At 49.9% G+C, this 12505-nt stretch overlaps 3 protein-coding genes across 3 annotated transcripts; 2 read left to right on the top strand and 1 right to left on the bottom strand.

Annotated features, from left to right (window-relative positions):
* Positions 1-751: 751 nt before the first annotated feature.
* On the top strand, positions 752-4128 carry N7446_004986 (uncharacterized protein; the record flags this gene model as incomplete). The annotated part of the gene is made up of 4 exons (XM_058513734.1): positions 752-763; positions 827-2566; positions 2614-2889; positions 2941-4128. 4 exons carry the CDS (start codon positions 752-754, stop codon positions 4126-4128), a joined length of 3216 nt encoding a protein of 1071 aa, XP_058375063.1.
* Positions 4129-6226: 2098 nt separating this feature from the next.
* N7446_004985 (uncharacterized protein) lies at positions 6227-7612 on the top strand (the record flags this gene model as incomplete). The annotated part of the gene is made up of 5 exons (XM_058513733.1): positions 6227-6483; positions 6539-6740; positions 6795-6859; positions 6913-7231; positions 7304-7612. The coding sequence occupies 5 exons, from the start codon at positions 6227-6229 to the stop codon at positions 7610-7612; spliced, it is 1152 nt and encodes a 383-aa protein (XP_058375062.1).
* A 2778-nt stretch (positions 7613-10390) lies between these two features.
* Positions 10391-12007, bottom strand: N7446_004984 (uncharacterized protein; the record flags this gene model as incomplete). The annotated part of the gene is made up of 3 exons (XM_058513732.1): positions 10391-11017; positions 11100-11771; positions 11834-12007. The coding sequence occupies 3 exons, from the start codon at positions 12005-12007 to the stop codon at positions 10391-10393; spliced, it is 1473 nt and encodes a 490-aa protein (XP_058375061.1).
* Positions 12008-12505: the final 498 nt, after the last annotated feature.

Here is a 12505-nt window from a genome sequence, read left to right as displayed (position 1 = left end):
GTCAACCTCTAGCTGGCTAGCCCGAAGTGAAGTGCAAATCGGCTGAATTTTACAAATAAACCTCGTATTGGCCATCCACGCAACTACCCTTACTACCAGCGCCTGCCTATCATGGCAGGTCGACGGGCTTTTGTCGGACGTTTTGCGGAACCACATCTCACAGATGATGGCGTACCGGTACCAGAAACTTTGGTAGTTGTCTGGTTTCCCCACAATTTCAGCCAAGTCATCGACCGCTGGATGACGAATAATGAGCTATGACAGCATTGTCGCGGCCTCTGCTATGGCAGGTGCTGCAGTCCTCTCTCCGAATTTGCTGCCTTTCCCAGTGAAGCCACAGGCCTGAGAAACAGCCTTGTACGACGTCACATACATATCTGGGTTGAACTACAGTAACTTGAGTGTGCATCTCGTGTCATCCACCACGGCGGGCCTGCTGTAACCCCAAAGACAAGCCAGGATAAGCTTTGACTATTTTCCCACAACCCATGGCACTCCCGGACGTGGTAAGTCTGAGCAATCAGCGCCACGCGGTTCCTGAATAGATGGGGAATATGCTTTTCTACTTTTGGCGAGGAGGATAAAATTTTCCCACCATCCGTGCATCTCCATTTGTGTCATTCATTTAAGACTTTAATATTACCCATTATATCTTCACTACGCTGATATTTGTTTAATTGTTCTTGACGTTCGCTTCTCGGGGCCTACACAACACTCTCACTCATTGGATACTAAAAACGCTGCCTTCAAGATGCAGTTCAAAGTAAGCAATAGACTTCCCTTTTCGCCTTGTGTCCCCCATGACTAAGTAGTAACGTATAAAAAGCCTTTTGCATGGGTCACGTGGCCACTGCTATTGAATCTCAGTGCGCTCGTGGAAGGGGGTTCCTCACAAAGCCGCATCAACAGCAGCGTTGAGAGACACACTGGCCAAAGCCACCAGGCCAAGCCTAGCAGCAATGTATATCAGACAGGCTTTGACGGCGTTACATGGGATGAGGATAACTGGCTCCTTACCACGACCAACCTGGAGCAGGGTCGCTTCCAGTCACGTGGTTCTATGGCCAACGGTTACCTTGGTATCAACGTTGCCAGCGTTGGCCCTTTCTTTGAAATGGATCAGACAGAGGATGGCGGTGATGTGATCAGCGGCTGGCCTCTGTACTCTAGACGCCAGACATTTGCGACTATTGCTGGCTTCTTTGATTCTCAGGCCCATACCGACTCCGACAACTTCGACTGGCTGGCCCAGTATGGCAGCGACAGCGTTATCAGCGGTATACCCCACTGGGGTGGACTGGTCTTGGATATCGGCGACAGTAACTACTTGGATGCCACTGTCGACAAAAGCACCATCTCCAAATTCCAGTCGACTTACGACTTCAAGGCTGGTATCCTGGAGTGGGCCTACCAGTGGACGCCGCAAAGCAACAAGAGCTCCTTCCAAATCACTTACCGCCTTTTCACCAACAAGCTGTATATCAACCAGGCTGTGGTGGACATGGAGGTGGTCTCCTCCGCTGATACCGAGGGAATGATCGTCAATGTCCTTGAAGGTACCGCGGCTGTGCGCACCGACTTTGTTGAGTCCGGCGAGGACAGGGGTGCCATATACACGGCTGTGCGGCCCAATGGAATTGCCAACGTCACTGCTTACATCTATGCCGGTATGAAGGGAAGCTCGGACGTGGACATGTCGTCCGCCAAGCTTGCCATTAACAAGCCGTACGTCAGCACCAACGCCTCGTCTATCGCCCAGTCTGTGGATGTGAAGTTCAAAGCAGGCAAGCCGGTGCGCGTCACCAAGTACGTCGGCGGAGCATCCACCGACGCTTTTGTAGATCCCAAGTCCGTCGCTCAGCAGGAGGCCGCTGCTGCAATGAAGAGTGGCTATGTCAAGTCGCTCCGTTCGCACGTAACGGAGTGGGCCACCGTCATGCCCGACAACTCGGTAGAGAGCTATGCATTCCCTCAAAATGGCACTCTACCCGCGGACATGCACATCATTGATTCTGCTGTGATCGCCGTGACCAACACCTACTACCTGCTACAGAACACTGCAAGCAAGAACGCCATCAAGGAAGCTAGAAACGCTCCCGTGAATGTGGACAGTATCTCTGTGGGTGGCTTGACTTCGGACTCTTACGCTGGACAGATCTTCTGGGATGCTGATGTCTGGATGCAACCTGGGCTGACTGCATCTCACCCCGAGGCCGCCCAGCGCATCACGAACTTCCGAGTGGCAAAGTATGGGCAAGCACAGGAAAACATCAAGACTAAATACACCGGCTCCCAGAACCAAACCGACTTTTCTCCTGCGGCAGCTGTCTACCCCTGGACCAGCGGACGATTTGGCAACTGCACGGCCACCGGTCCCTGCTGGGATTACGAGTACCACATCAACGGTGATATTGGTATGGCCTTGGTCAACCAGTGGGTTACCAGCGGTGACAACGACACCTTCAAGAGAAGCCTTTTCCCCATCTATAACTCTGTTGCCACTCTGTATGCCGACCTGCTGCAGCGTAATGGGTCGTACTGGACTCTGACCAATATGACCGACCCCGTAAGTTTTGCATCCGGATTTGGTCAGCAGAACCTGACACTATATAGGACGAGTATGCGAACAATGTCGATGCGGGAGGCTTCACTATGCCCCTCGTTGCTGAGACTTTGTCGTATGCCAATGCCTTCCGTCAGCAGCTTGGGATAGAGACGAATTCGACCTGGGACGAGATGGCCGCCAATGTCTTGGTTCTCCGTGAGAACGGTGTGACCCTCGAATTCACTACTATGAATGGAAGTGCTGTGGTCAAGCAAGCGGACGTTATTTTGGACACTTACCCTCTCGACTACGCCACTCAGGACCCGTTGAACGATCTAGACTACGTGAGTTGTCCAAAGGTCAGCAAAAGACTACAAGCCTAACAAGTGTAATAGTACGCCAACAAGCAGTCTCCTGATGGACCGGCTATGACCTGGGCTATCTTCTCGATCGTGGCCAACGAGATATCGCCCTCTGGATGCTCGGCTTACACCTACGGTCAATATTCGTACAAACCATATGTCCGAGCTCCTTTCTTCCAGATGTCGGAGCAGTTGATCGACGATGCTGCCATCAACGGAGGCACCCACCCGGCGTTCCCGTTCCTAACTGGTCACGGTGGTGCTAATCAGGTTGCCCTGTTCGGCTACCTAGGACTGCGTCTGCTCCCCGAAAACTACTTGCACGTTTACCCCAACCTGCCGCCCCAGATCCCGTACTTGAAATACCGAACTTTCTACTGGCATGGATGGCCCATTGGTGCCTGGTCCAACTACACCCACACTATCATCAGCCGTGCCACCGATGCCCAGGTTCTTGATACTGCGGACCAGCGCTTTGCCGACCAGACGATCACCGTGCGCTCCGGCCCTAAGACAAATTTTACCGTGTACAGTCTCCCGGCATCGGGCTCGCTCGTCATCCCCAACCTCCAGACCGGCTCCCGCAATACCATCACCGGCAACCTCATCCAGTGCCAGCCTGTTCAGTCTGTGAACACCTTCCAACCGGGTCAGTTCCCTATTTCCGTGGTGGATGGAGCCTCCTCGACCAAGTGGCAGCCCGCCTGGGCGACAAACATGAGCGCTGTGACTGTCTCGTTTGGCTCGAAAGCCGGCTCCATGGTCTCGGGCTTCTACTTCGACTGGGCCCAAGCACCTCCCGTCAACGCGACGATCATCTTCCACAACCAGACTCTCGGTGACCCAACCATGGCCTACTACAGCCAAAGCTCGAACTATCAGGTTGTGGCGTCACTTGACAACGTCGCTCTCTCTGATCCTTACAACCCGCAGACCACCAATCTGGACGTCATTGCCATCCCTTCAGGTAACACCACCAACGTGACGCTTGCCGACCCCGTCCCGGCTACTAAGTACGCATCTCTCCTGATTGTCGGCAATCAAGCTCAAGAGCCTGTTGGCGCAACAGTTGCCGAATGGGCGATCATAGGGCAGGGCCAGAACTTGACTCCGTCTGGTCCTCAGATGGCCAAGCGGAAGTTTGACGTACACGCCGCTGCGGCTCTGTCGGACTCGAGTCCTTTCATACAGCGCCGTCGACAGATTCCCTCCTTGAAGTAGGACCACATCCTTGGGGATCTAGAATCTGTGAGTGTACGACTTGGTTGATGTACGAATTTACAATACCGTGTGTTTTTCAGAACATGCTCTTGATTTAGTACGGTTGGGATTTGTTAATAGAAATCGCACAATGCACTTTAAACACCGAATCCATTAATCACGAGTCACTAAACTCTGAATGCGATTTTGTCAATATTTAAATCAAACATCGCATGTACACAAGACTTCGCTGCTAATTCCCAATCAGCTATTTTAACTCTTTCCAGCAATTGAGGATCTTCTCCATCCCCCATGTCACGTTTATCGCACAAGGCCTCCGATGCGATACCCGTTGGTCCACTTTCATAGCTACAGGTTACTCCATATGAATCAATTCTTTGAATCGGTTATTTGTCGAACAAGACATTCCGTGGATCCGTAGACCTTTCCTTTATGCTGCATATGTAATAACCCTACAATGAAGTCAGCATAGCTCCGTGCCATCGAAAGACCTTGCGACTACTATACAGAAATTAACAGCCATTGCTGACGATTGAGAAGCGTGAGTGCCTTAAAAGGGGTTCGGCGCCGGGTCCATGGCGGCATCAGAGTGGATATACGCGTGAGAAAGCAGCGCCCGGTGCTCATCCGCTCTGGGGCATCCGGTGACGCTGCGATTTGCGGCGTCGCCGGCTTAGGTTGGACCCCATTTTAAGTGATGTCGGTCATGAATGAGCGCATGAATTCGGGTCTAGCGCCAGGGAGAGCGTGCTACAGCGGAAAAAGTGCAAGGGAACTGGCGGGAGGAACAGGATAAAGGAAGAAAGACAGTAGGGGGCCCATCACGCCTCCGAATAGCCGCTACATCGGGCGTCTCTTCCACTATCGCAAACCTCCGGCCAACAGCTGCGGTATACGAGCCCGCAACCCTGCGGAGATACGGGGTATCACCACCTTCTATTCGTCCGAGTCGGCTTCCTTTGCAATGGCCACAAAAGATGGCTGCACTGGGAAATTGGTGGGTGCGACATCTGTCCGGGGAAATATTGACACCTCAAAATCGTCGGCACTGGTTAACCCCTGCTCCATCCGAAGCACCCCCTGAGAGTTTTGCCTGCCGCAACACATCATAGGCGCGGCTTGCCGTGATGCCGTCCGATATCCACACCGCCTGATTCAATTTTCTGCCGTCGGTTGGGGTTGGCTGCCGTCGCCGTCAGCCCAGAAGCTACTTCTGCATCCTTTTGCAGTAGCGTCGTTAGAACGCCCCAGGAATTGCAGTTACAGTCTAGCTCACCCACTCTAGCCCACCCACTCTAGCCCACTCTAGCCCACTCTAGCCCCACTACTCTCTTACCCCATCCCAAGGCTCGAGATCCTCAACTTCGCACCAAGTCTACACAGGTCTACCGCATTGATAATGTTACTGTGGAAGTTCCACCCCTAGTTTATGGCTTAATACATTTTTCGACTACCTTCTTAATCTAGGGTAGCCTAGATTTCAACCAAGCACTTCACACTTAAATTCTCCTTCCCTCTCAAATTTATGCTGCCTTGACCCGGCTTAACCAGTGAAGACACTTGTATGTATTGTTATGTCAGAGATATTTCTTTCCGGTTGCTGTAAATACCTCGAACCTATCGCCTATTTACAATAATTTAAAAGTCTGTGGCGTTCCCGTACTGTCTGTAGTGATCGGTGAAAAGCCTGATCCTAGAATTCTAGACATTCCTCTGCAAATCCACTAATACGTTAGGGACTAGCTTTGAATTTGTTAGATTTTACGCCTCAAGCTTCTTCTAGGTAGCACGGGCATTATGGCAGGTACCCAACTTCTACCTTTGACTTGTAATCGGTAGGCGAACCTAACAATAAACTTTCGGTATGTCTCTGTCCACCCCAGATTTCGGCTTAGTCATGCTTTTTGGTTCATGGTACATTAAGTGCAAGCGGCTGGTTTGGCGAATAATGATTCTTGGGGGCTTTACCTACCTTATCGCCACCACGTGCTTTTCTCAACCCGGTACTACTAGCGTAGACTTTCTTTTGTCACAAACCGAACGACCTATAAGGTTGCGGATCTACCTTGCAGGCAGTTTCAAGAGTTAGACCAACCCCATGGCTTTGACCGACGAGCAACTTCGAGCTATCTCAATAGCAGAAAGAGTAGGAGGTAGCTCTTCTCTGCTGGGCTGTGCGTTTATTATAACGACTTATTGTGCTTCTACCGCCTTTCGCAAGCCAGTCAACAGGTTAATCTTTTATGCATCGTTTGGAAATATTTTCTCCGCCGTCGCGTCACTGATGAGCAGGGATGGAGTTACAGAGGGCCGGAATTCTGCCCTATGTCTAGCACAAGCATTCTTCATCCAATAGTATGTCCCTAACCCTCCATGCCACGTTTGCAGACTCTAATTTTTGTGATTGAAGCTGGATGCCCACGGACTCATTATGGTCCTTTTGTATGGCTGTTAATATATATCTTGCTTTTTACCGGAAATACTCGGCAGAAAACCTCAAAAAACTTGAAAAGTGGTACTTTCTTCTATGCTACGGGTTGCCACTGGTAGTCGCAACGGTACTGAGCCTCGTAAAATCTACTGAAAGGGGAACGGTCTATGGGCCAGCCTTGGTAAGTACTTCCGGCACGCCTTGCCATAACATCATAAAACTGACTCTCCACTAGATATGGTGCTCTATTGCAGAACCGTGGCAATTTCTTCGCCTAGTGTGCTTCTATGGCCCAGTGTGGTAGGGGACAACAATACTATTTCCCAGCAGCTGATCTAATTTTGTCTTTATAGGGTGGTGAGTATCGCAACTTTTGCGATCTATGCCACAGCCGGCCTCCACATTTATCGAAAATTCAAGGCTTTAAGAGTAGCCAAAGAAACTCAGCCTGTTAGCAAAGTAATTAGCATTACTCGATCGGTCACTTCCAACATCACGACTACCGCGACGAAAGCCTTAGCCATTGAGCTAGCTACGCCATATTCAACCTGCATAGAGTCCCAGCAATCCCAAAGTGGAAGCGGTTTTAGCATGCAGATTAATAAGAATGACGCGATGTGGAGTTACTTTAGGTACTCCTTCCTCTTCTTTATAGCCATGATAGCTACCTGGGTATGGATCTTTTCATGGGACATTTACCTAACGTATAAGGCACTCACAAGCTATTACTGACGAGGCTTCTAGACACCATCATTTGTCAATCGAATTTACGGTCTAGTCAATTCTAGGGAACCAAATTTCGGCTTGAATTTGGCTGGAGCGTTTGTCCTCTCTCTGCAGGGGTTTTGGAACGCCATTATTTACACATCCACTCCGCTCCCAATTTTAAAGTCTCAGTGGGCTTCTAAAGTCACATCCAAAACACGCTGGAGGCTCCCTAAGGGAGTCGTTGAGAGAGAGACTGCTGATATCCCGCTCGAGGACGCGGGGTTTGATGGGAGGTCTAATACAGGCAGCACACTATATTTAGCGATCTGTCCGCCAGTTCAGTAACAAAGCCCTTCCTGTTCGAGGCTTACTGTATATGCAGGAGACCCTAGAGTTATCCATAAACCATATATAGAGGCTCATTTTCTAATATGTACTTACAATCCTTCGGATTTCCTACGGGTGAGTAGGCCAACCATTCTGCCTGCAGGCGTAGTGATGTTGCAACTTCGGTAGCAGAAGGCTACGTGTTACAAAACACCGAGCATTCCATTCCAAAACGTAGCAAGGGATACGATAGGAAACACTAGGCCGTTCGACTAAGGCTGGATGTTAATGTGTTGTTCTTTTGGCGGCTATAGTAATTGCAAGATTATTTTCGCTTCCAACCGCTAATCACCACGGGAAACAAACGAGGCGAGTTCTCAGGTATACGATACAAGAAGGAAATACAACATGCACATTTTGTGTCCAGGATAAGTGGCAACGGAAAGCTATCCGTGGTCCCGTCACACCCTCGCCTCAAGAACCATGAGTACGCAACAAACTTGTCTCCAAGTTGAGTTAAATTTGCCGTTTTTGGGTTTGACCTACATCTCATGACAACTGTTGGATCGCTGTGCAAATCCGGTAATTTTAATTATTGTGTAATCTGACGTGATCTGTCTAAGGTAATTTATTATTCCTACATCACACTCGGCGTTAATCCAAAAGATTACAGGGATTCCCGTTTTTTCGACGAGCAGGCTAGAACTGTGGTCTCAAGTTCACCGTTCGCACGTAAGCAGTTCGCGAAGATACCTTGGAACTAATATTCCAATAGCGCGTTCCCTCTCCCCACCCTAACCCCACATGGGCGACCCAAAATACTGTAAGTACCATGTGGAAAGTGGGGAGCTTCGTATTGGCAAAGTCAAATCCTTCGACTCGGAGTGCTCACGTGCGAACCGATACGAGATTGCAGAACCCAACACCAATGCCCGGTGGTTTGCGTACGGCTTAGATCTAGGTAGCAGACGCTTGGCCCTTTAGAGTTATGCGAAAGTGTCTTTTCGGGCCAAAATAGAATGCCTATGCAAAGTAAGGGTCGCCTGTTTTACCCATGCATTGCTTGAGCCCGCTTTGGGAACTTTCTGCACCGTGAATTTTGCAATTAGATATCCATACCCTGTTGTCGGCCCGCTGCCTTGTTTTGCAATATGTCACCTAGGAGATGGTACAAGCCATCGTCGCGGAGCATGAATGGTAGGGCTGGAACCTCAGGGCTCACTATGGTACGCTGTCAACAGTTCCCTGCCATGATTAACTAGTATATCGGAGAAACATTTCGTGACTCAAACGTTCTAGTGGCCAAGACCAGGGATGAAGAGACGGCGAAGAGCTCCATGGTTCTTGACCTCATGTATAGTGGTCGAATGCCCACGGATCTGGTTATTTGGCGCCATCTTTGATGTCAGTGCGATTTCAGACGGATTGGGCTGAAGTTCCCATACCCGCAGCATGAGCAGTTGCGCTTTCGCTTCGGGGGCACATCCCGGGGCGAGACAGGAGAATAGCTCGGTCAGCTGCTATGGCGGAGAGAGGTCTTTCCAAAACACTTGGACAAGCTAACCCAGATCTTGCCTCTTTGATTGACTGGCATGGTTGGAAGAATGGATCGGCTGGGAATCAGATCTCTCACAGGCTGGCTTGCTGGTCTAAGATGCATTCTATAAATGTCAGTATAAAATCCAATACTGGGTTAAAGGGAAGAGTTTATCAGGGGCCTCAAACGCAAGGCCTGTTCGCAGTTTGCGTGGTTAAGAGATTACTCATTTGAAGCAAATGACTGGGGGTTGGAGGAAGATTAATAGACTCCTCGTGCCCTACTACTTACGTGCTCAGCTTGATAAAAGACGTCAAGGGCACAGGGTGCCTACCTTGATTGCGGTCTGTTGAAACCCATATCATCATTTTAGGCCAGAACTGCTGAGGCGTTATTGATTCCATTTTGCATGCCCGCCTAGAGAGATGAGTTAGTTATATGTTGAGAAATACTTATTCTGAGTCGGCTAAGGCACATAGGCTACCGATAGGATCTTTCCCGGTCATCTAAGTTGAGGCCTCGTGATGCGTTGTCACACATATGCAATCATCAATGACATGGCCAGGTTTCGTGTTTTGACAACGTCATCTGTTATAACCCCTAACGATGAATCACCCGAAAGCCTCTATACTTCCATCACTAGGAATATGGTCATTGTTCTCTCAGCTTCGCTGTTTGCGCTGTGGGACTGTCCGCCTAGACTACGGAAAGCGTCACTCCACGGTCTGGTGTGCGGTTACCCGACGCGCCGAACACCATGTGAATGATTGGCCGTCCATTGGCTCGGTATTCTGAATTTTAACTATCAATTATGTTCATGTTAATTGTATCCCTAACTTTTGATGGGCTGTGGCTTTTACAATAATCTGCCTGTTGTATCTCAAAAGCTTCCTTCGAATGTAAGTTCCACCTAAAACCCTCACCAAAAAAAGGGAAAAAGAAAAAGCGTTGATTTTCAAATCGCTAACTCGACCAATATTGCCTTAACAAACGCGAGATAAAATGACGCAAATTCATCTCGTGCTAATACAACCTCCGCATATCTAAAGCGAATCCGACACCAACTTCAAAAAAAGGACGGGATCTAAAAGTCAATGCAAGCGACCCCTGACTCACTGATTGCCTACCACACAGAGCTCAGAAACTTATAAGCTGGCCAGGCAGACTCCCGGCTGCCCATGGGATAGGCATGACATGAACAGGCAAGACAAATCGGCCCTTACTATACCGAGCATCACAGTATCGTGCAAATATGATCATTACAAATGCTCCCTGTGCGTTGCGGCACCTTTCTCGGGATCAAATTGACCAGTCTCAACCAGCTCCTCGTTGTCGTTCGCTAGGTCGAATTGCCTACCGAGCTTCTCAGGTCCGAAGAATGTGACAATTATGACATATGCATAGACGCAGCCCATAAAGATGCATATGACCTTACCATAGTCATAACGTTGACTGCCGTCACTTATCGGAGACAATGGGAAGCGTTGTCCAATGGTTGACTCAATGGTCGAACTCGCCGAGGACACAAGGTTACCCAGCTGGTATGAGGTCCCGACGACGAAGATCCGGATTGATGCAGGAGACAGCTCCATTAGGTGAATTGGTATGATACCCCAAGCGCCCTGCACGCAAAACTGCTCGAAGAATGCTACGGCAGTAACTGCTTCGGTAGTCACGAAGCTATAAGGGTACAGCAGGGCTCCTCCGACAATACTGATGATAATGAGGGTGAAGCGACGGCCAAAGATCTGACTAGACCAGCCGCAAAGTATGCCGCCGGTCAGAGCACCAAGATTCGCGACTACCTGTGTCACGGTTACGGCGTTGGCGGAGAATCCCAATTGTGCCTTGAGCATGGTAGGGTAGAGGTCCTGGGAACCATGGGACTGTAGAGTGGATAATTAGCAGAGGAAGTAACCTGCCAGTGATTTTGCATCCAAGCCCCAAGACAGGTCAAGATAGACTTACCATAAAGTTCATGCCGGCCATAAGTAGTACAAGGTAGACGAGAAGGAGCCAGTGGCGCTTTAGCGCCACTTTACCTTCGGACAAGAAGTTGGCAGTGACGTTGCCATTGCCTTCACGCAGCGCTTTCCGCATGGTAAATGACTGAGTTTCCGGAAGACAGAGGCGGAATATTATCAGGAGGACGGGAGGGCAAGCAGCGAACCAATAGAACGGACGCCATCCATGAGAGGTAGTGTTAACAAGACCACGCGCAAAGGCAGTGGCAAGTAGATAACCGAATGCATAGCCCTGCTGGAGCAATCCGGAAACAATACCACGAGCCTCAATAGGACAATCCTCGAGTGCAGTGGCAGCAACATTGCCGTAGAGACCACCCATAGCAATTCCGTAGAGAGCGCGAGTAGCTAAGAACTGCTTCCACGTTTGAGAGAAACCGGCTCCAAGCTCGAGGACAATGAAGAGTAGCATGTTGATGATGAAGGGCCATTTGCGGTTCCAGCGGTCAGCAGCAATACCGAAAATGATTGCCCCGACCGATCTCAACATTAGAACAAGGGTAATACCCCAAGAAACTTGAGGAATTGTTTTGTGGAATGTCTTAGCCACGTCTGTTGTCGTCAACGAAAGCGTGAAAAAGTCGAAAGCATCCCATGTCCAGCCTAGGAAGGCGATCTAAAAAGGTGAGCGCGTTACTCCCATCGACCTCAAGGATGGAGTAAGCAGGGACAACCTACGATGACAAAAAGCCATTGTTGTTTGTTAAGAAGCGCGAGGGCCGAGAAGGGGTTCGAGACCTTGTTCATGGGAGGTTTCAGGGTAGATAGCCGGGTGGCTAGATATCTTGCGATGCCCATGTGCTCGTCTTGAACCACATGGATCCGATGTGCACCGTCTTGGGTATCAGCCATAGCGGGGACGGAGGTGGAAGAGGGCATAAATCAGGACAACTTGGAAATTGGCCGATACCAGGGAAGTGCAGTTGACCAGGAGAGCGCGTACACTTCGAGATACGATCAAAAGACGGGAAAATGCGGAGATTTATATGTGTGGGATCGAAACCCTTATACCGCCGCCAAGCTCACACAAGCTCTCGGATCGGATCTTGTCGTAGGATTGGCAAATGGGGCACCGAGCGTTTTATTCTGCATAGTTCCAAACCCCACAATCTTGGCATATCAACTTCGGAGAAAGCCTGGCCTGAATAAATGCGGGAGGGCGTGGGAATGGTAGGGTATGTGCACCTATGCTAAGACAGGATGGGGCGGAGACTGTCTGATCGAGAAGTTCCGACAGGAACTCACAGACGGGGTCGTGATGAGAGACATCTTGGACCGGATGGTAACGGGAGCCAATCTGCTCTGGGGGCAGGCAAATTAACACGGAATGGTTGGAACTCTAATATCCGA

The sequence above is a fragment of the Penicillium canescens genome, assembly GCF_028828765.1.
Source record: "Penicillium canescens strain IBT 15451 chromosome Unknown utg000003l_segment0_segment0, whole genome shotgun sequence".
Lineage (NCBI taxonomy): Eukaryota > Fungi > Ascomycota > Eurotiomycetes > Eurotiales > Aspergillaceae > Penicillium > Penicillium canescens.
Note: the sequence above shows the minus strand (reverse complement) of the source record. Positions and strands in the feature narration are given on the sequence as shown.